Genomic DNA, 20,359 nt, shown 5'->3' with positions numbered 1-20,359 from the left:
TGCCCACGCTTTGAGAGTTAACATATGAATTGGTAACTGCAGCGGTGCTCATCCATCAATAAATAATAAATTAATAAATAGGTGAGTAAATAAATAAACAGCACACACATAGAGGAACAAGATTGAACAGAGATGTGAAGAGACAGTTCAGGACGTCTCTGGTGGGGCCATGACCAGCCCCTGACACATGGCTGAGGAGAGGGAGGTGCTGGGGTCCACCTGGGGGGCTTAAGGCATGTGGGAGGCAGTGGGGCCTCTCTGTGGTCGTTGCTGTGTGTCAGAGGCTGGTGGAAGACACAGACAGCGTGGGCGAGGATGGTGGTGGGAAGTTGAGCAGCTCCAGCACTGCCACGCCCACACTGCTGCGCCGTGTGAACATGCAGGAGGCGGCTACCCACTTGTTGGTCCTTGGGTTGTACTTCTCGATGGAGTTGAGGCTGGAGCTACCATCGTTGCCGCCCACAGCATACAGCCAGCCGTCCATGGCCACCAGGTCATGTGTGCTCCTGGGGATGGGCAGCCAAATGAGTTGTGTGGGTAGGACCACAGGAGGAGCCACTGGGTGGGGGCAGATCCACTGGAGGATCCAGGGGCGGGGCCACAGGAGGAGCGGGGGCGGGGATGGGTGTCTCCAGTGGAGTGGAGACAGTGGAGCTGATCTACTGCATTGGCTAGAACGGCCCAACCTGGCCTGCAAACCTGCGAATGTTCATGGGTGCCACGCTCTCCCAGGCGCCGGCCTTGGGGCTGTATCTCTCCACTGAGTTGAGGCACGGTGCCATCATTGCCCCCGGCCACATACAGGGTGCCCTCCAGCACCGCCACACCTGCACAGCTGCGCCGGCTCAGCATGGAGGCCTTCAGGGTCCATGCATTCACCTGTGGTGGAGAAGCCTGAGCTGAAGGCTGACACAACCAGGGCACCCCACCCATCCCCCTAAGCAAACCCTAACGCAGGCAGGATATCTGTGAGATAGGGTGGATATGAATGGCTGGCCTGAGGGTGGAACCCCCAGGCAGCAGTGGGCTGGGGGACTGCCATGGGGTGCACTATGCACCTGGGGCTCATACTTCTCCACAGTGGCCAGGTGTGAAGAGCTGTCATATCCACCCACAGCGTACAGGTTCCCATCTGCGGAAGGCAATATACCCTGGTGCTCCTGCTGGGTGGGGGTTGCAGGTAGGAGGGTGGGCACCACAGGAAGCAGGCCCTTCCTTTCACCCACCGAGTGTGGCCACACACACATATCGCCTCCGGGTGCTCATGGCAGCGATGGATGTCCATGTTCCCATCAGGGGGGTCATAGCGTTCAGTGCTGTGGGCACCAGACTGCTGCTGACCCATAGCCAAAACAGAAAGGTTGTCCAGCCCCAGGACCTTCCCTCCCCCAGGGAACAGCTGAAATCCCAAGGAGGCCACCACGAAGACTCTGATTCAAGTCCTACCATAGCCAAGAGCAGGACCTATGGGGTGGGCATGGGTTGCTGCCTGGTTGGGTATTCCTGGGCAAGTGTCCCCTTTGGGCCCAGCCCTAGACTGGAGGAGAGGACCCCAGGAAGGAAAAGGGATGGGGAGAGACCAGGCCTAAGAACTGCTTGGCCTAGGTAAAGAGGCTCTGGGGACCCTGGTGGCCTGGGCAGGCAGTACCCTTGCCATCCCCCATCAGACACAACTTGGTACAGCCTCACCTCCTGCTGCCGAGCCACCCTGCAGGGTCATGGGGGCCTCAACCCCAGCTACTACCTGTTGAGACAGGAGGCCCCATCATAGCTGCCAGCTGCGTACAGGAGCCTGTGCAGGGCAGCTACGCCCAGGCAGCTGCGCCTCGTGCCCATGGACACCTCAGGTTGCCATGTGTTGGTCACAGGGTCATACGATTCCACAGTAGCCAGGTCTGAGGTCCCATCATAGCTAGGAGAGGGGTCCACTACTGGTCAAGGTAGGCCTAGCAGGCATGTGCCAAGCCCCGGACACAAGCCTGGCCTCTATGCTTACCCGCCAACAGCATACAGCCGGTTTCCTACAGCAGCCACTCCCACTCGGGCCGGCGTGTGGACATGGAAGCTACTACGTGCCAGCTGTCAGTTCGAGTGTCATATGCTTCATAGTCCCCATGGATGGCAAAAAGACTCCCGCCACCTAGGAAAGGGGAGGTGACAGGATAGGAGGAGAGACACTGGGAGGCAACCAGTGGGAGTCTAGCATAGCCTGAGAGCAAGAGTATTGGGACTCTGGGGGTGGATCACACTCTACAGGGCCTGGAGAGACCCTGGATGGAGGAGGAGGGAGCAGTTCAAGACCTGACCAATGTGGTGGGCTGGGCTTGTGTTGGGTATGGCCAGGGCAGGGGTGTCCGAGGAAGGGGCCGGATGGGCATACCCACGGCAAAGAGCACAGGGCCGGCACCCTCACAGCGCCGGGGCCGTGTGAGGCTGGTACCTAGTACACCTCTCTGCTCGGGCAGCAGGTGGAACTTGAGGGCCTCAATGAGCAGATCCTTGCAGTCAGGGTGATGCCTCACCAGGTTCTCAGCATCCACGTGGCCCAGCAGGAAGTCGTGGCTCAGCAAGGACAGCTGCACACACTTCATCAGCTGGGGCAGGAGTGCCAAGGTCAGGGGACCCTCAGGCACACTTGCCCCAGGGCTGAGACCCTGGCTCAGATGCCTGTACCACCTGTACGATGGGTTCTTGAGACAGATGCCTGCACTGCCCCCATGGTGTCCCTGAACAGGAGAGGCCAGGGACTCCATGAGGCACACCCAGGCTTCAGCCACCATGGTCCCTCCCCAACACCACAAGGGGTCCCCAGGCCAGGCCTTACTCTTGGAACGTGCTGCCTCCGAGTGTCCACGTCATGTTTGACCCAGCTCAGGACAGCACGGTAGACATCTTCTTCTGAAGGTACATTCAGGCTGTCACTAGAGACCAATTCCAGCACCTGGGGATAGGGGTCCTCAGGCATGAGACCTGGGGAGGGTCCTGCGAGACCAGGGAGCCCCCTGAAGGTATCTGGGAGGGAGGGTCTGGAGGTGGTGGTGGGGTCAGTGTTTCTACAGGAAGGGGCCCAGCAGGGTCAGGAGCTGTGGATTGGTTCCTGGGGGCCTAGATCCCAAATAGTCTTGGGGACATGGAACCAGGACTGGGGTTTAGGAGCAGAGGCTGTTAAGGATGAGATGAGATGAAGAGTCCAAGGCAAAGTCCTGGGTAGAGCCAGGAGATGGGAACAGGGTTGGGGGTGCCCAGGCGACAGGTCACAGGGTGGGCATGGGTCAGAAGCTGGGAACGAGGCCTGGGGAACAAAGAGCAAGGGGTGAAGGAGGGTGTGCTGGGGTGGGAAGGGGCAGGGTGTGGGTTGGGCCCTGTGGGCAGGTTACCTGCTTCAGCGGCAACAGCATGAACTCCTCGGTCTTGGCCACATCCAGAAAGTGCTGCAGCACATACCTGTGTGCTGCCTTGAGCAGGTCACTGCAGGAGTGCGTATCGGCAAAGCCCTGGATGCCCAGGCAGTTGGAGGGGTCCAGCTGACTCAGCAGGAACTTGCAGCAGGCATCCCAGACGCCGGTTCAGCTGCAGCAGGCTGGCAGCTGGGAGCAACGTCTGTGGAACATGGAGATGGGATCTGGTGGGAGGTGCCCAGGCTGTGAAAATAACTGGAGGGTTTGGGGAGAGGCCTGTGAGGGCCCAGGGCATGGGGAGACCTGGCAGGAGGTACACTGCCTCACCTGTACGTTGCCCTCGCCTACTACAATCTCAGTCGTATATGCAAACTGCACCAGTTGGTCCAAGGCCTGAGGGTCAATGTCATGCAGTGTCACATGAGTCTGGCGGCTCTCACTCATCTCATCTGTGGGGACAGTAGTCAGGCTGGTACCTGTCCCGGGAGAGCTGCAGAGAGCCCCCAAGTGCCACCCAGACTGTGGTACTTGCTTGTGAACATGGCATGGAAGTAGGGGCTACAGGAGGCCAGCACCACCTTGTGTGCACGGATCTCCTTGGCAGCCACATGCAGGACGATGTCACACAGGAGGCCACGCTGCCGCATTCGGCTCATGGCTACGAAGGCATCATGGTAGTGCCGCTTGGAGTTGTGGGCCACACTGTGGCCCTCGAGGCTCAGTAGCTGCATGGCACCTTCCATGGGGGCTGCGGGCAGGGCCCGCCTGGGCCACGCTCGCTCTGCCTCTGGGCTGCAGGTGGGCCGGGCCAGGTCAGGGTTAGCCCTGTAGGGGGCTGCTCACCCACGTCCTCTGTACCACTAGACTTCTGGGTATGGCCAGGGCAGCCAAGTCAGCCATCTGCCCAGCAGTCCACTGGCCATAACTTCTGCATCAAGGCCCACCTAGTAATGCTGCCCGCCTGGAGCAAGACCTCCCCTCCTGTACAGGGAGCTACCCTGGAGCCAGATCAGACTCTCTTCTAAGCCTACTCCCACTGGGGGATCATCTGGACACTGCTGCCCTGACTGTTCAGCTTCCTCTGCCCACCTCCCTTCTCAGCTACTAAGTTCACCCATCTCTTGTTCCCCTTGAGAGACAGGTATCCTCGACCCTTCTAAGGATAGGACTCCTGCCTTGCCAGCCACCCTTCCCATCCCTCAGCAGTACTGGGAACGTGGGAGGTGTACGCAGGGAACTGGCCAATGCCTGCTTTAAAGCAGAACCCTGGCCCCCGGTACAGCAGGTGGACTTCCCGTTGTGGAGGGATTCAAGGGCAGGCAAGGGGCTTAGGGCCTCTCTTTCCATGGGTCAGCACCCCTGGCCCCCCCCCGCAGCACTCAGGACTTCCCAGAACCGCTGCCGTGGCCGAAGGACCGAGGGGCTCGGACTTCACACGACTCAGGCCTGCGGCCGTTCTCCCGAGTCCCCCGGTCCCTCCGTCGGTCCTCGGCGCCGCGCGCTCTCCCCCTTACTCACGCCAGCGGCTGCGGCTGCGGTGGCGGCGCCCTCGGGCCCGGGCCCCGGGCTGCCATGCTCCGGGCTCTGAGTCCTGCCGGCCAGGCGCTCGCCGCGCGACTGCATCAGCTCAGCCTCCGAACTGCCGCCGCGAAGGGCAAACTGCTGGAAGGAGGCTCAGCAGCGGTGGCCCCTCAGCGTCGCGCGCCTCCCCGGCTGCAGACAAGGTTTCTCGGAGCCGCCCGCCCCATCTCTCGCGCTCCGAGGAGGCTTTGAGGATCCACATTGGACACGGGTCAGCCTGGCGTCACGCCACCGGATCGATTCCCCAGGCGGACAAGCTCCGGGCCCCAGACTTGGCCCGGCCCGCGTTGGGCGAATGAATGCCAGAGCCGTGCCAGAACCCACCTGAGGCCATGAGAGTGCGAACGCGCCCTCCCGCCTGGAAGCCACCAGCTATGCAGTGGAGAATCGCAGAGCCAGCCACAGGGCGGGGCTCGGCCGGGGGCGGGGCGAACCGGAGGTAGTGCCCTTGAGCAAGGCTTTCTGGGGCCGGAAGTGCGGCGAACGCGGCAGGCTCGGCGTCATGGCGGAGGCAAGGAGCCGCGGGAGGTAAGTCTGCTGTATTCCTTGTGGGAGCCTGTGCTCTGGGCTGTCCTCACCTCTTTCGAAGGCTGGGGCTAGTGGGCTGGCGCCTTGTGACCCTCCGTGACCCGCAGGCACCTGGCGGAGCTGACGGTGGACGAATTCCTGGCCTCAGGCTTCGACTCTGAGTCCGAGTCAGAGTCCGAGGGCGCCCCGGAGGCGGCGACGCGGGAGCGGGAGGCACGCGGAAGTGGAGCTGCGCGGCGTCTGGAGCCCGGCAGGGGCCCCGAGCCCCGGTAAGCCGTTTCCGCCTGGGTGGCTTGCTGTGCCAGCCTTCCTCCGGGTGGGGCGGGTGCTGGCGGGTGACCCAGAGTTGCGTTTCTGACCCGGGAGAGTTCTGTGTGGGGCGGACCCTTCTGTAGCGCGCAGGGGGGGGGTCAGGAACCACGCGAGGGGCCGGAGGGAGGTTGAGCGGAGAGCCCGGCCGGCTCCATGCCTGCAGACCCAGCCACTGGGAAGGCTGAGGCAGGAGAGCCCAAGTTTGAGGCCAGCCTGGGCAATTTATCAACACCCTGTCTCAAAGCAGAAAGGGCTGGGGATGTAGCTCCTAAGAAGAGCGCTTACCTAGCGCTTGAGGAGCCCTGGAGTCAGTCTCGAGTGTCCTAACTACGGTAACAAAGCGGATGCCAAGTGGCCAAACTTGGGAGGGTGATAGCCTGAGTTTTGAGTGACAGCCCGAAGGGGTAGGCTGTGTGGACAGTACAGCAGGAACGGAGAAGGTCTTAAAGTGGGAACCCATTAGGAAGGGGTGACTGGTAGGAGAAGTGGGAAAGTAGTTGAAGATGCACCCAGAGGGTGGGTGATGAGGAATCAGGTTAGATCACCCAGTAAAATGGGAAGTTTCCTCAGAGCGAGAGCTGTGAAGCAACATCCTGTGACATTTTTTAAAAAAGGGAAAAGGTCACTCCGGTTTCTGTGCCAAAAAGGATCATAGGTGAGGAGGGTGGGAATGGAGAGGCCATTATGGTGATTGAGAGTTGAGAGATGTGGTGGTTTGCAAGGAGACTTTGGTGGATTTGAAGATGTTGTTGATGAGTTCTAGGGACAGGTCTTTTGTGGGGACTGCATGGTGCCAGCACAGCAAGTCTGGGGAGAGCCCAGGTTGAGTGTCTGTGTGCTAGAGGTTAAAGCAACGGGGAGAGGCTTCTGGGTACAGGAGTCCAGAAGAGAGTTATGTTTTCTGAAAACTTAACATTGTGGGAAACCTCCTACTTGTTGTTGATGGCTGCTGTGCAGGGAGCAGAATAACCCTGTGGTCTCTCTGAGGAGGCCCACAAGTGGCTATGTGGACAAGAAGCCAACCCCCTGCTGGTTTTTCACTGGCTTACTGACTCCTGCCTTCTCAGTAGGCATAAAGGCAGTGCCTCTGAGCACAAGGACCAGCTCTCTCGGCTGAAGGAAAAAGATCCAGAATTCTACAAGTTCTTGCAAGACAATGACCAGAGCCTGCTAAACTTCAGTGATTCAGACAGCTCTGAGGAGGAAGAGGAGCAGTTTCACTCCTTGCCAGGTGCACTGGAGGTGAGGACAGCACAGACCTGTCCAGCAGGGCACCTGTGGCTTCTACACACTCCCCCAGCATGACTCTTCTGTATCTGGTGTAGAAAGCAAGCGAAGAAGAAGACAGAGGAGAGGATAGGGACAGAGTCCCTGGAGGACCTCAGCGGAAGAAGAATGAGTCTGTTCCTGTGACCCTAGCCATGGTGGAGAACTGTAAGCAGTCTGCAAAGGTGAGAAGAAGGAGTGTGGTCTGAGCAGCTGGACCCCGCCATGGGACAGCACTGGGCTGGGCAGGAAGTACAGAGGAGGTCTCCTGGGGGCCATGGGACAGCACTGGGCTCGGCAGGGAGTACAGAGGAGGTCTCCTCGGGGCCATGGGACAGCACTGGGCTGGGCAGGGAGTGCAGAGGAGGTCTCCTGGGTTCCATGGTACAGCACTGGGCTGGGCAGGGAGTGCAGAGGAGGTCTCCTGGGGGACATGGGACAGCACTGGGCTGGCCAGGGAGTGCAGAGGTGGTCTCCTGGGGGCCATGGGACAGCACTGGGCTGGACAGGGAGTGCAGAGGAGGTCTCCTGGGGGCCATGGGACAGCACTGAGCTGGGCAGGGAGTATAGAGGTCTCATGGGGGCCATGAGACAGCACTGGGCTGGTCAGGGAGTGCAGAGGAGGTCTCCTGGGGGCCATGGGACAGCACTGGGCTGGGTAGGGAGTGCAGAGGGGGTCGCCTGGGGGACATGGGACAGCACTGGGCTGGCCAGGGAGTGCAGAGGAGGTCTCCTGGGGGCCATGGGACAGCACTGGGCTGGACAGGGAGTGCAGAGGAGGTCTCCTGGGGGCCATGGGACAGCACTGAGCTGGGCAGGGAGTATAGAGGTCTCATGGGGGCCATGAGACAGCACTGGGCTGGTCAGGGAGTGCAGAGGAGGTCTCCTGGGGGCCATGGGACAGCACTGGGCTGGGTAGGGAGTGCAGAGGGGGTCGCCTGGGGGACATGGGACTGCACTGGGCTCTGCAGAGAGTGCAGAGGAGGTCTCCTGAGGGCCATAGGACAGCACTGGGCTGGGCAGGGAGTGCACCGAAGGTCACCTGGGGTCATGGGTCACCACTAGGCTGGGTAGAGAGTGCAGAGAAGGTCTCCTGCGGGTCATGGGTCACCACTGCGCTAGCCAGAGTGTGCACAGAAGGTCACTTCGGGTCATGGGTCACCACTGGGCTGGGCAGAGTGTGCACAGAATGTCACCTGGGGTCATGGTTCACCACTCGGCTGGGCAGGGAGTGTAGCGGTCTCCTGGGGGCCATGGGAAAGCACTGGGCTGGGCAGGGAGTGCAGAGGAGGTTTCTTGGGGGCCATGGAAAAGCACTGGGATGGGCAGGGAGTGCACAGAAGGTCACCTGGAGTCAAGGGTCACCACTGGGCTGGGCAGGGAGTTCAGAGGAGGTCTCCTGGGGGGCCTGGGACAGCACTGGGCTGGGCACGGAGTGCAGAGGAGGTCTCCAAATGAGCCATGGGACAGCACTGGGCTGAGCAGGGAGTGCAGCGGAGGTCTCCTGGGGGCCATGGGACAGCACTGGGCTGAGCAGACAGTACAGAGGAGGTCTCCTGGGTGCCATGGGACAGCACTGGGCTGGGCAGGGAGTTCAGAGGAGGTCTCCAAATGAGCCATGGGACAGCACTGGGCTGGGCAGGGAGTGCAGAGGTGGTCTCCTGGGGGCCATGGAACAGCACTGGGCTGGGCAGAGAATACAGAAGTGGTCTCCTGGGGGCCATGGGACAGCACTGGGCTGGGCAGGGAGTGTAGAGGAGGTCCCCTAAGGGCCATGGGACAGCACTGGGCTGGGAAGGGAGTGCAGAGGAGGTCTCCTGGGGGACATGAGACAGCACTGAGCTTTGCAGGGAGTGCAGAGGAGGTCTCCTGGGTGCAATGGGACAGCACTGGGCTGGGCAGGGAGTGCAGAGGAGGTCTCCTGGGGGCAATGGGATAACACTGGGCTGGGCAGAGAGTACAGAGGACGTCTCCTGAGAGCCATGGGACAGCACCGGGCTGGGCAGGGAGTGCACAGGAGGTCACCTAGGGTTATGGGTCACCACTGGGCTGGGTAGACAGTGCAGAGAAGTTCTCCTGGGGCTCATGGGTCACCACGGGTCTGTGCAGAGAGTGCACAGAAGGTCACCTGGGGTCATGGGTCACCACTAGGCTGTGTAGAGAGTGCAGAGAAGGTCTCCTGGGGGCCATGGGTCACCACTGGGCTGGGTAGAGAGTGCAGAGAAGGTCTCCTGGGGGCCATGGGACAGCACTGGGCTGGGCAGGGAGAGTAGAGGTCTCATGGTGGCCATGGGACAGCACTGGGCTGGGCAAAGAGTGCAGAGGAGGTCCCCTGGGGGCCATGGGACAGCACTGGGCTGGGCAGGGCGTGCAGAGGAGGTCTCCTGGGATGCATGGGACAGCACTGCGCTGGGCAGAGAGTGCAGAGGAGGTCTCCTGGGGGCCATGGGACAGAACTGGGCTGGGCAGGGGGTGCAGAGGAGGTCTCCTGGGGTCCATGGCACAGCACTGGGCTGGTCAGGGAGTGCAGAGGAGGTCTCCTGGGGACCATGGGACAGCACTGGGCTGGGCAGGGAGTACAGAGGAGGTCTCCTGGGGGCCATGGGACAGCGCTGGGCTGGGCAGGGAGTGCAGAGGAGGTCTCCTGGGTGCAATGGGACAGCACTGGCCTGGGCAGGGAGTGCAGAGGAGGTCTCCAGGGGGCCATGAGACAGCAGTGGGAAAGGAAGAGAGTGCAGCGGAGATCTCCTGAGGGCCATGGGACAGCATTGGGCTGGGCAGAGAGTACAGAGGAGGTCTCTTGAGGGCCATGGGACAGCACTGGGTGGGCAGGGAGTTCACAGAAGATCACCTGGGGCCATGGATCACCACTGGGCTGGGTATAGAGTGCAGAGAAGGTCTCCTGGGGGTCATGGGTCAACACTGGGCTGGGCAGAGAGTGCACCGATGGTCACCTGGGGTCATGGATCACAACTGGGCTGGGTAGAGAGTGCAGAGAAGGTCTCCTGGGGGCCATGGTTCACCACTTGGCTGGGCAGGGAGTGTAGCAGAGGAGGTTTACTGGGGGCCATGGGAAAGCACTGGGCTGGGCAGGGAGTGCAGAGGGGGTCTCTTGGGGGTCATGGGACAGCACAGAGCCGGGCAGGGAATACAAGGCAGGTCTCCTGGGGACCATGGGACAGCACCTGGCTGGGCAGGGAGTACAGAGGAGGTCTCCTGAGGTGCATGGGACAGCACTGGACTGGACAGGAAGTGCAGAGCAGGTCTCCTAGGGGCCATGGGAAAGCACTGGGTTGGGCAGGGCGTGCTGAGGAGGTCTCCTGGGTGCCATGTGACAGCACTGGGCTGGGCAGGGAATGCACAGAAGGTCACCTGGCGTCATGGGTCACCACTGGACTGGGTATAGAGTGCAGAGATGGTCTCCTGGGGGTCATGGGTAACCACTGGCTGGGCAGAGACTGCACAGATGGTCACCTGGGGTCATGGGTCACCACTGGGCTGGGTAGAGAGTGCAGCGAAGGTCTCCTGGGGGCCATGGGTCACCACTGGGATGTGCAGGGAGTGTAGCGGGCTCCTAGGGGCCATGGGAAAGCACAGGGCTGGGAAGGGAGTGCAGAGGAGGTTTCCTGGGGGCCATGGGAAAGCACTGCGCTGGGAAGGGAGTGCACAGAAGGTCACCTGGGGTCATGGGTCACCACTGGGCTGGGCAGGGAGTGCAGAGGAGGTCTCCTGGGGGCCATGGGACAGCACTGGGCTGTGCAGGGAGTACAAGGCAGGTATCCTGGGGGCCATGGGACAGAACTGGGCTGGGCAAGGAGTGCAGAGGAGGTCACCTACGGTTATGGGTCACCACTGCGCTGGGTAGAGAGTGCAGAGAAGGTCTCCTGTGGTTCATGAGTCACTACTGGTCTGTGCAGAGAGTGCACAGAAGGTCGCCTGGGGTCATGGGTCACCTCTGGGCTGGGTAGAGAGTGCAGAGAAAGTCTCGTGGGGGCCATGGGTCACCACTGGGCTGGGGAGAGAGTGCAGAGAAGGTCTCCTGGGGGCCATGGGACAGCACTGGGCTGGGCAGGGAGTGTAGCGGTCTCCGGGGGCCATGGGACAGCACTGGGCTGGGCAGGGCGTGCAGAGGAGGTCTCCTGGGGTCCATGGGACAGCACTGTGCTGGGCAGGGAGTGCAGAGGAGGTCTCCTTTGGGCCATGTGACAGCACTGGACTGGGCAGGGAGTGCAGAGGAGCTCTCCTGTGGTCCATGGGACAGCACTGGGCTGTGCAGGGAGTGCAGAGGATGTCGCCTGGGTGCCATGGGACAGCACTGGGCTGGGCAGGGAGTGCAGAGGAGGTCTCCTGGGGGCCATGGGACAGCACTGTGCTGGGCAGGGAGTGCAGAGGAGGTCTCCTGTTGGCCATGAGAAAGCACTGGGCTGGGCAGGGCGTGCAGAGAGGGTCTCCTGGGGTCCATGGGACAGCACTGTTCTGGGTTGGAGTGCAGAGGAGGTCTCCTGGGGCCCATGGGACAGCACTGGGCTGGGCAGGGAGTGCAGAGGAGGTCTCCTGGGGGTCATGGGACAGCACTGGGCTGGGCAGAGAGTGCAGAGGAAGTCTCCTGGGTCCATGGGACAGCACTTGGCTGGGCAGGGAGTACAGAGGAGGTCTCCTGTGGGCTATGGGACAGCACTGGGCTGGGCACGGAGTGCAGAGGAGGTCTCCTCGGGGCCATGGGACAGCACTGGGCTGGGTAGGGAGTGCAGAGGAGGTCTCCTGGGGGCCCAGGGACAGCACTGGGCTGGGCAGAGAGTGCAGAGGAGGTCTTCTGGGGGCCATGGGACAGCACTGGGCTAGGCAGGGAGTGCAGTGGAGGTCTGCTGGGGGCCTTGGGACAGCACTTGCCTGGGCAGGGAGTGCAGAGGAGGTCTCCTCGTTGCCATGGGACAGCACTGGGCTGGACAGGGAGTGCACAGACTGTCACATGGGGTAATGTGTCACCACGGGGCTGGTGAAGGAGTGTAGCAGAGGAGCTTTCCTGGGGGCCATGAGAAAGCACTGGGCTGGGCAGGGAGTGCAGAGGAGGTCTCTTGGGTGCCATGGGACAGCACAGGGCTGGGCAGGGAGTACAAGGCAAGTCTCCTGGGGACCATGGGACAGTAGTGGGCAGGGTAGGGAGTACAGAGGAGGTCTCCTGGGGGCCATGGAACACCACTGGGCTGGGCAGGGTGTGCAGAGCAGGTCTCCTAGGGGCCATGGGACAGCACTGGGCTGGGTAGGGAGTGCAGAGGAGGCCTCCTGGTGGCCATGGGAAAGTAACCGGCTGGGCAGGGCGTGCAGAGGAGGTCTCCTGGGGTCCATGGGACAGCACTGCTCTGGGATGGAGTGCAGAGGAGGTCTCCTGGGGGCCATGGGACAGCACTGGGATGGGCAGGGAGTGCAGAAGAGGTCTCCCGGGGGTCATGGGACAACACTGGGCTGGGCAGAGAGTGCAGAGGAGGTCTCCTGAGGGCCATGGGACAGCCCTGGGCTGGGCAGGGAGTGCACAGAAGGTCACCTGGCGTCATGGGTCACCACTGGGCTGGGTAGAGAGTGCAGAGAGGTCTCCTGGGGATCATGGGTCACCACTCGGCTGGGCAGGGAGTGCACAGAAAGTCACCTGGGGTCATGGGTCACCACTGGGCTGGGTAGAGAGTGCAGAGAGGTCTCCTGGGGGCCATGGGACAGCACTGAGCTGGGCAGGGAGTGCAGACGAGGTCTCCTGGGGGACATGGGACAGCACTGGGCTGGCCAGGGAGTGCAGAGGAGGTCTCCTGGGGGCCATGGGACAGCACTGGACTGGACAGAGAGTACAGAGGAGGTCTCCTGGGGGCCGTAGGACAGCACCGGGCTGGGCAGTGAGTGCACAGGAGGTCACTTACGGTTATCAGTCACCACTGCGCTGGGTAGAGAGTGCAGAAAAGGTCTCCTGGGCTCATGGGTCACCACTAGTCTTTGCACAGAGTGCACAGAAGGTCACGTGGCGTCATGGGTCACCACTGGGCTGGGTAGAGAGTTCAGAGAAGGTCTCGTGGGGGCCATGGGTCACCACTGGGCTGGGTAGAGAGTGCAGAGAAGGTCTCCTGGGGTCCATGGGACAGCACTGGGCTGGGCAGGGAGTGCAGAGGAGGTCTCCTGAGGGCCATGGGACAGCACTGGGCTGGGCAGGGAATGCACAGAAGGTCACCTGGCGTCATGGGTCACCACTGGGCTGGGTAGAGAGTGCAGAGAGGTCTCCTGGGGATCATGGGTCACCACTCGGCTGGGCAGGGAGTGCACAGAAAGTCACCTGGGGTCATGCGTCACCACTGGGCTGGGTAGAGAGTGCAGAGAGGTCTCCTGGGGGCCATGGGACAGCACTGAGCTGGGAAGGGAGTGCAGAGGAGGTCTCCTGGGGGACATGGGACAGTACTGGGCTGGACAGGGAGTGCAGAGGAGGTCTCCTGAGGGCCGTAGGACAGCACCGGGCTGGGCAGGGAGTGCACAGGTGTTCACTTATGGTTATCGGTCACCACTGCGCTGGTTAGAGAGTGCAGAAAAGGTCTCCTGGGCTCATGGGTCACCACTGGTCTTTGCACAGAGTGCACAGAAGGTCACGTGGCGTCATGGGTCACCATTGGGCTGGGTAGAGAGTTCAGAGAAGGTCTCGTGGGGGCCATGGGTCACCACTGGGCTGGGTAGAGAGTGCAGAGAAGGTCTCCTGGGGTCCATGGGACAGCACTGGGCTGGGCAGGGAGTGCAGAGGAGGTCTCCTGAGGGCCATGGGACAGCACTGGGCTGGGCAGGGAATGCACAGAAGGTCACCTGGTGTCATGGGTCACCACTGGGCTGGGTAGAGAGTGCAGAGAGGTCTCCTGGGGATCATGGGTCACCACTCGGCTGGGCAGGGAGTGCACAGAAAGTCACCTGGGGTCATGCGTCACCACTGGGCTGGGTAGAGAGTGCAGAGAGGTCTCCTGGGGGCCATGGGACAGCACTGAGCTGGGAAGGGAGTGCAGAGGAGGTCTCCTGGGGGACATGGGACAGTACTGGGCTGGACAGGGAGTGCAAAGGAGGTCTCCTGAGGGCCGTAGGACAGCACCGGGCTGGGCAGGGAGTGCACAGGTGTTCACTTATGGTTATCGGTCACCACTGCGCTGGTTAGAGAGTGCAGAAAAGGTCTCCTGGGGCTCATGGGTCACCACTGGGCTGGGTAGAGAGTGCAGAGAAGGTCTCCTGGGGGCCATGGGAGAGCACTGGGCTGGGCAGGGAGTGTAGCGGTCTCCGGGGGCCATGTGAGAGCACTGGGCTGGACAAGGAGTGCAGAAGAGGTCTCCGGGGGGCCATGGGACAGCACTGGGCTGGGCAGTTGTGCAGAAGAGGTCTCCTGGGGTCCATGGGACAGCACTGCGCTTGGCTGTGAGTTCAGAGGAGGTCTCCTTTGGGCCATGTGACAGCACTGGGCTGGGCAGGGAGTGCATAGGAGCTCTCCTATGGTCCATGGGACAGCACTGGGCTGGGCAGGGAGTGCAGAGGACGTTGCCTGTGTGCCATGGGACAGCACTGGGCTGGGCAGGGAGTGCAGAGGAGGTCTCCTGGGGGCCATGGGACACCACTGGGCTGCGCAGGGGGTGCAGAGGAAGTCTCCTGTTGGCCATGGGAAAGCACTGGGCTGGGCAGGGCGTGCAGAGGAGGTCTCCTGGGGTCCATGGGACAGCACTTCTCTGGGCTGGAGTTCAGAGGAGGTATCCTGGGGGCCATGGGACAGCACTGGGCTGCGCAGAGAGTGCAGAGGAGGTCTCCTGGGGGTTATGGGACAGCACTGGGCTAGGCTGAGAGTGCAGAGGAGGTCTCCCGAAGGCCATGGGACAGCCCTGGGCTGGGCAGGGAATGCACAGAAGGTCACCTGGCGTCATGGGTCACCACTGGGCTGGATAGAGAGTGCTGAGAGGTCTCCTGGGGATTATGAGTCACCACTGGGCTGGACAGAGAGTGCACAGAAGGTCACCTGGGGTCATGAGTCACCACTGCGCAGGGTAGAGAGTGCAGCGAAGGTCTCCTGGGGGCCATGGTTCCCCACTGGGCTGGGCAGTTAGTGTAGCGGTCTCCTGGGGGCCATGGAAAGCACTGGGCTGGGCAGGGAGTGCAGAGGAGGTTTCCTGGGGGCCATGGGAAAGCACTGGGTTGCGCAGGGAGTGCACAGAAGGGCACCTGGGGTCATGGGTCACCACTGAGCTGGGCAGGGAGTTAAGAGGAGGTCTCCTGGGGGCCATGTGACACCACTGGGCTGGGCAGGGAGTGCAGAGGAGGTCTCCTGGGGGCCATGGGACAGCTCTTGGCTTTGGCTGGTAGTACAGAGGAGGTTTACTGGTGGCCACGGGACTGACTGGGCTGGGCAGGGAGTGCACAGAAGGTCATCTGGTGTCATGGGTCACCACTTTGCTGGGTAGAGAGTGCAGAGAGGTTTCCTGGGGGCCATGGATCACCACTGGGCTGGGCAGAAAGTGCAGAGAAGGTCTCCTGGGGATCATGGGTCACCACTGACCTGGGCAGAGAGTGCACAGAAGGTCACCTGGGGTTATGGGTCACCACTGGGTTTGTAGAGAGTGCAGAGAAGGTCTCCTGGGGGCCATGGGTCAGCACTGGGCTGGGCAAGGAGTGCAGAGGAGGTCTCCTGGGGGCCATGGGACAGCACTCGGCTGTGCAGGGCGTGCCAAGGAGGTCTCCTGGTGTCCATGGGACAGCACTGGGCTGGGCAGTGAGTGCACAGGACGTCGCCTGGGGGCCATGGGACAGCTCTGGGCTGGGAAGAGAGTGCATAGGAGATCTCCAGGGGGCCATGGGACAGCACTGGGCTGGGTAGACACCCCAGAGGAGGTCTCTTGAGGGCCATGGGACAGCACTGGGCTGGGCAGAAAGTGCTCAGAAGGTCACCTGGGGTCATGGATCACCACTGGGCTGGGTAGAGAGTACAGAGAAGGTCTCCTGGGGGCCATGGGTCACCACTGGGCTGGGCAGGGAGTGTAGCAGAAGAGGTTTCCTGGGGGCCATGGGAAAGCAGTGGGCTGGGCAGGGAGTGCAGAGGAGGTCTCCTTGGGGCCATGGGACAGGATTGGGCTGGGCAAGGAGTACATGGCAGGTCTCCTGGGGACCATGGAACAGCACTGGGCTGGACAGGGTGTGCAGAGGATGTCTCCTGGGGGCCATGGGACAGCACTGGGCTGGGAAGGGAGTACAAGCAGGTCTGCTGGGGGCCATGGGACAGCACTGGGGTGGGCAGGGAGTGCAGAGGAGGTCTCCTGGGGTCCATGGGACAGCACTGGGCTGGGCAGGGAGTACAGAGGAGGTCTCCTGAGGGTCATGTGACAGCACTGGGCTGGGCAGGAGGGCAGACGAGGTCTCCTCGGGGACATGGGACAGCACTGGGCTGGGCAGGGAGTGCAGAGGAAGTCTCCAGGGGGCCCTGCCACAGCACTGGGCTGGGAAGAGAATGCATAGGAGGTCTCCTGGGGGCCATGGGATAGCACTGGGCTGGGTAGAGAGCCCAGAGGAGGTCTCTTGAGGGCCATGGGACAGCACTGGGCTGGGCAGGGAGTGCACAGAAGGTCACCTGGGGTCATGGGTCACCACTGGGCTGTGTAGAGAGTGCAGAGATGGTCTCCTGGGGGTCATGGGTCACCATTGGGCTTGGCAGAGAGTGCACAGAAGGTCACCTGGGGTCATGGATCACCACTGGGCTGGGTAGAGAGTACAGAGAAGGTCTCCTGGGGGCCATGGGTCACCACTGGACTGGGCAGGGAGTGTAGCAGAAGAGGTTTCCTGGGGGCCATGGGAAAGCAGTGGGCTGTGCAGGGAGTGCAGAGTATGTCTCCTGGGGGCCATGGGACAGGATTGGGCTGGGCCAGGAGTACATGGCAGGTCTCCTGGGGACCATGGAACAGCACTGGGCTGGACAGGGTGTGCAGAGGATGTCTCCTGGGGGCCATGGGACAGCACTGGGCTGGGAAGGGAGTACAAGGCAGTTCTCCTGGGGGCCCTGGGACAGCACTGGCGTGGGCAGGGAGTATAGAGGAGGTCCCCTGGGGGCCATGGGACAGCACTGGGCTGGGCAGGGAGTACAGGGCAGGTCTCCTGGGGGCCATTGGACAGCACTGGGCTGGGCAGGGCGTGCAGAGGAGTTCTCCTGTGGTCCATGGGACAGCACTGCACTGGGCAGGGAGTGCAGAGGAGGTCTCCTGGGGGCCATGGGACAGCACTGGGCTGTGCAGGGAGTACAGGGCAGGTCTCCTGTGGGCCATGGGACAGAACTGGGTGGGCAAGGAGTGCAGAGGAGGTCAACTACGGTTATGGGTCACCACTGCGCTGGGTAGAGAGTGCAGACAAGGTCTCCTGGGGCTCATGGGTCACCACTGGTCTGTGGAGAGAGTGCACAGAAGGTCGCCTGGGGTCATGGGTCACCACTGGGCTGGGTAGAGAGTGCAGCGAAGGTCTCCTGCGGGCCATGGGTCACCACTGGGCTGTGCAGGGAGTGTAGCGGTCTCCTAGGGGCCGTGGGAAAGCACTGGGCTGGGAAGGGAGTGCAGAGGAGGTTTCCTGGGGGCCATGGGAAAGTACTGCGCTTGGAAGGGAGTGTACAGAAGGTCACCTGGGGTCATGGGTCACCACTGGGCTTGGCAGGGAGTGCAGAGGAGGTCTCCTGGGGGCCATGGGACAGCACTGGGCTGTGCAGGGAGTGCAAGGCAAGTCTCCTGGGGGCCATGGGACAGAACTGGGCTGGGCAAGGAGTGCAGACGAGGTCACCTACGGTTATGGGTCACCACTGCGCTGGGTAGGGAGTGCAGAGAAGGTCTCCTGTGGTTCATGAGTCACTACTGGTCCGTGCAGAGAGTGCACAGAAGGTCGCCTGGGGTCATGGGTCACCACTGGGCTGGGAAGAGAGTGCAGAGAAAGTCTCGTGGGGCCATGGGTCACCACTGGGCTGGGTAGAGAGTGCAGAGAAGGTCTCCTGGGGGCCATGGGACAGCACTGGGCTGGGCAGGGAGTGTAGCGGTCTCCGGGGGCCATGGGACAGCACTGGGCTTGGCAGGGCGTGGAGAGGAGGTCTCCTGGGGTCCATGGGACAGCACTGTGCTGGGCAGGGAGTGCAGAGGAGGTCTCCTTTGGGCCATGTGACAGCACTGGGCTGGGCAGGGAGTGCAGAGGAGCTCTCCTGTGGTCCATGGGACAGCACTGGGCTGTGCAGGGAGTGCAGAGGATGTCGCCTGGGTGCCATGGGACAGCACTGGGCTGGGCAGGGAGTGCAGAGGAGGTCTCCTGGGGGCCATGGGACAGCACTGGGCTGGGCAGGGAGTGCAGAGGAGGTCTCTTGTTGGCCATGAGAAAGCACTGGGCTGGGCAGGGCGTGCAGAGAGGGTCTCCTTGGGTCCATGGGACAGCACTGTTCTGGGTTGGAGTGCAGAGGAGGTCTCCTGGGGGCCATGGGACAGCACTGGGCTGTGCAGGGAGTGCAGAGGAGGTCTCCTGGGGGTCATGGGACAGCACTGGGCTGGGCAGAGAGTGCAGAGGAAGTCTCCTGGGTCCATGGGACAGCACTTGGCTGGGCAGGGAGTACAGAGGAGGTCTCCTGTGGGCTATGGGACAGCACTGGGCTGGGCACGGAGTGCAGAGGAGGTCTCCTCGGGGCCATGGGACAGCACTGGGCTGGGTAGGGAGTGCAGAGGTGGTCTCCTCGGGGCCATGGGACAGCACTGGGCTGTGCAGGGAGTGCCTAGGAGGTCTCCTGGGGGCCATGGGAAAGTACTGGGCTGGACAGGGAGTGCAGAGGAGGTTTGCTGGTGGCCATGGGAAAGCACTGGGATGGGCAGGGAGTGCACAGAAGGGCACCTCGGGTCATGGGTCACCACTGGGCTGGGAAGGGAGTGCAGGGGAGGTCTCTTGGTGGCCATGTGACACCACTGTGCTGGGCAGGGAGTGCAGAGGAGGTCCCCTGGGGGCCATGGGACAGCACTGGGCTGGGCAGGGAGTACAAGGCAGGTCTCCTGGGCGCCATGGGACAGCACTGGGCTGCGCAAGGAGTGCAGAGGAGGTTTCCTGGGGGACATGGGACAGCACTGAGCTGGGTAGGGCGTGCAGAGGAGTTCTCCTGGGGTCCATGGGACAGCACTGCGCTGGGCAAAGAGTGCCGTGGAGGTCTCATGGGGGCCATGGGACAGCACTTGGCTGGGCAGGGAATACAGAGGAGGTCTCCTGTGGGCTTTGGGACAGCAGTGGGCTTGGCAGGGAGTGCAGGGGAGGTCTCCTCGGGGCCATGGGACACCACTGGGCTGGGTAGGGAGTGCAGAGGAGGTCTCCTGGGGGCCATGGGACAGCACTGGGCTGGGCACAGAGTGCAGAGGAGGTCTTCTGGGGGCCATGGGACTGCACTGGGCTGGGCAGGGAGTGCAGTGGAGGTCTCCTGGGCGCCTTGGGACAGCACTGGACTGGGCCGGGAGTGCAGAGGAAGTCTCCTGGGGGCCATGGGACAGCACTGGTTTGGGCAGGGAGTGCAGAGGAGGTTTGCTGGTGGCCATGGGAAAGCACTGGGATGGGCAGGGAGTGCACAGAAGGGCACCTGGGGTCATGGGTCACCACTGGGCTGGGAAGGGAGTGCAGAGGAGGTCTCCTGGGGGCCATGTGACACCACTGGGCTGGGCAAGGAGTACATGGCAGGTCTCCTGGGGACCATGGAACAGCACTGGCCTGGATAGGGTGTGCAGAGGATGTCTCCTGGGGGCCATGGGACAGCACTGGGCAGGGAAGGGAGTACAAGGCAGTTCTCCTGGGGGCCCTGAGACAGCACTGGGGTGGGCAGGGAGTGCAGAGGAGGTCCCCTGGGGGCCATGGGACAGCACTGGGCTGGGCAGGGAGTACAGGGCAGGTCTCCTGGGGGCCATTGGACAGCACTGGGCTGGCCTAGGAGTGCAGAGGAGGTCTCCTGGGGGACATGGGACAGCACTGGGCTGGGCAGGGCGTGCAGAGGAGTTCTCCTGGGGTCCATGGGACAGCACTGCGCTGTTTAGGGAGTGCAGAGGAGGTCTCCTGGGGGCCATGGGACAGCACTGGGCTGTGCAGGGAGTACAAGGCAGGTCTCCTGTGGGCCATGGGACAGAACTGGGTGGGCAAGGATTGCAGAGGAGGTCACCTATGGTTATGGGTCACCACTGCGCTGGGTCGAGAGTGCAGACAAGGTCTCCTGGGGCTCATGGGTCACCACTGGTCTATGCAGAGAGTGC

The 20,359-nt window shown here is 62.3% G+C and overlaps 1 protein-coding gene and 1 pseudogene across 4 annotated transcripts in view; one reads left to right on the top strand and one right to left on the bottom strand.

Annotated features, from left to right (window-relative positions):
- Positions 1-230: 230 nt before the first annotated feature.
- LOC143388079 (kelch-like protein 17) lies at positions 231-5,021 on the bottom strand (annotated as a pseudogene).
- Positions 5,022-5,455: 434 nt separating this feature from the next.
- Positions 5,456-20,359, top strand: part of LOC143390276 (nucleolar complex protein 2 homolog) — an 83,424-nt gene continuing 68,520 nt past the window's right edge. For 3 of the 4 annotated variants that reach the window (XR_013155066.1, XM_077108334.1, XM_077108335.1), the window contains exons 1-4: positions 5,456-5,507; positions 5,615-5,776; positions 6,887-7,061; positions 7,145-7,270. Coding sequence is in view for 3 of the 4 variants with exons in the window: in XM_077108334.1 (XP_076964449.1) it covers positions 5,482-5,507; positions 5,615-5,776; positions 6,887-7,061; positions 7,145-7,270 (489 nt within the window). In the remaining variant the exon portion in view is untranslated. The remainder of the gene's footprint in view (positions 5,508-5,614; positions 5,777-6,886; positions 7,062-7,144; positions 7,271-20,359) is intronic. The other variant, XM_076842756.2, reaches the window with a different exon arrangement.

This window comes from Callospermophilus lateralis, unplaced genomic scaffold (assembly GCF_048772815.1).
Source record: "Callospermophilus lateralis isolate mCalLat2 unplaced genomic scaffold, mCalLat2.hap1 Scaffold_52, whole genome shotgun sequence".
In the NCBI taxonomy this organism is placed as follows: domain Eukaryota; kingdom Metazoa; phylum Chordata; class Mammalia; order Rodentia; family Sciuridae; genus Callospermophilus; species Callospermophilus lateralis.
This window is presented reverse-complemented; position numbering and strand designations above follow the sequence as displayed.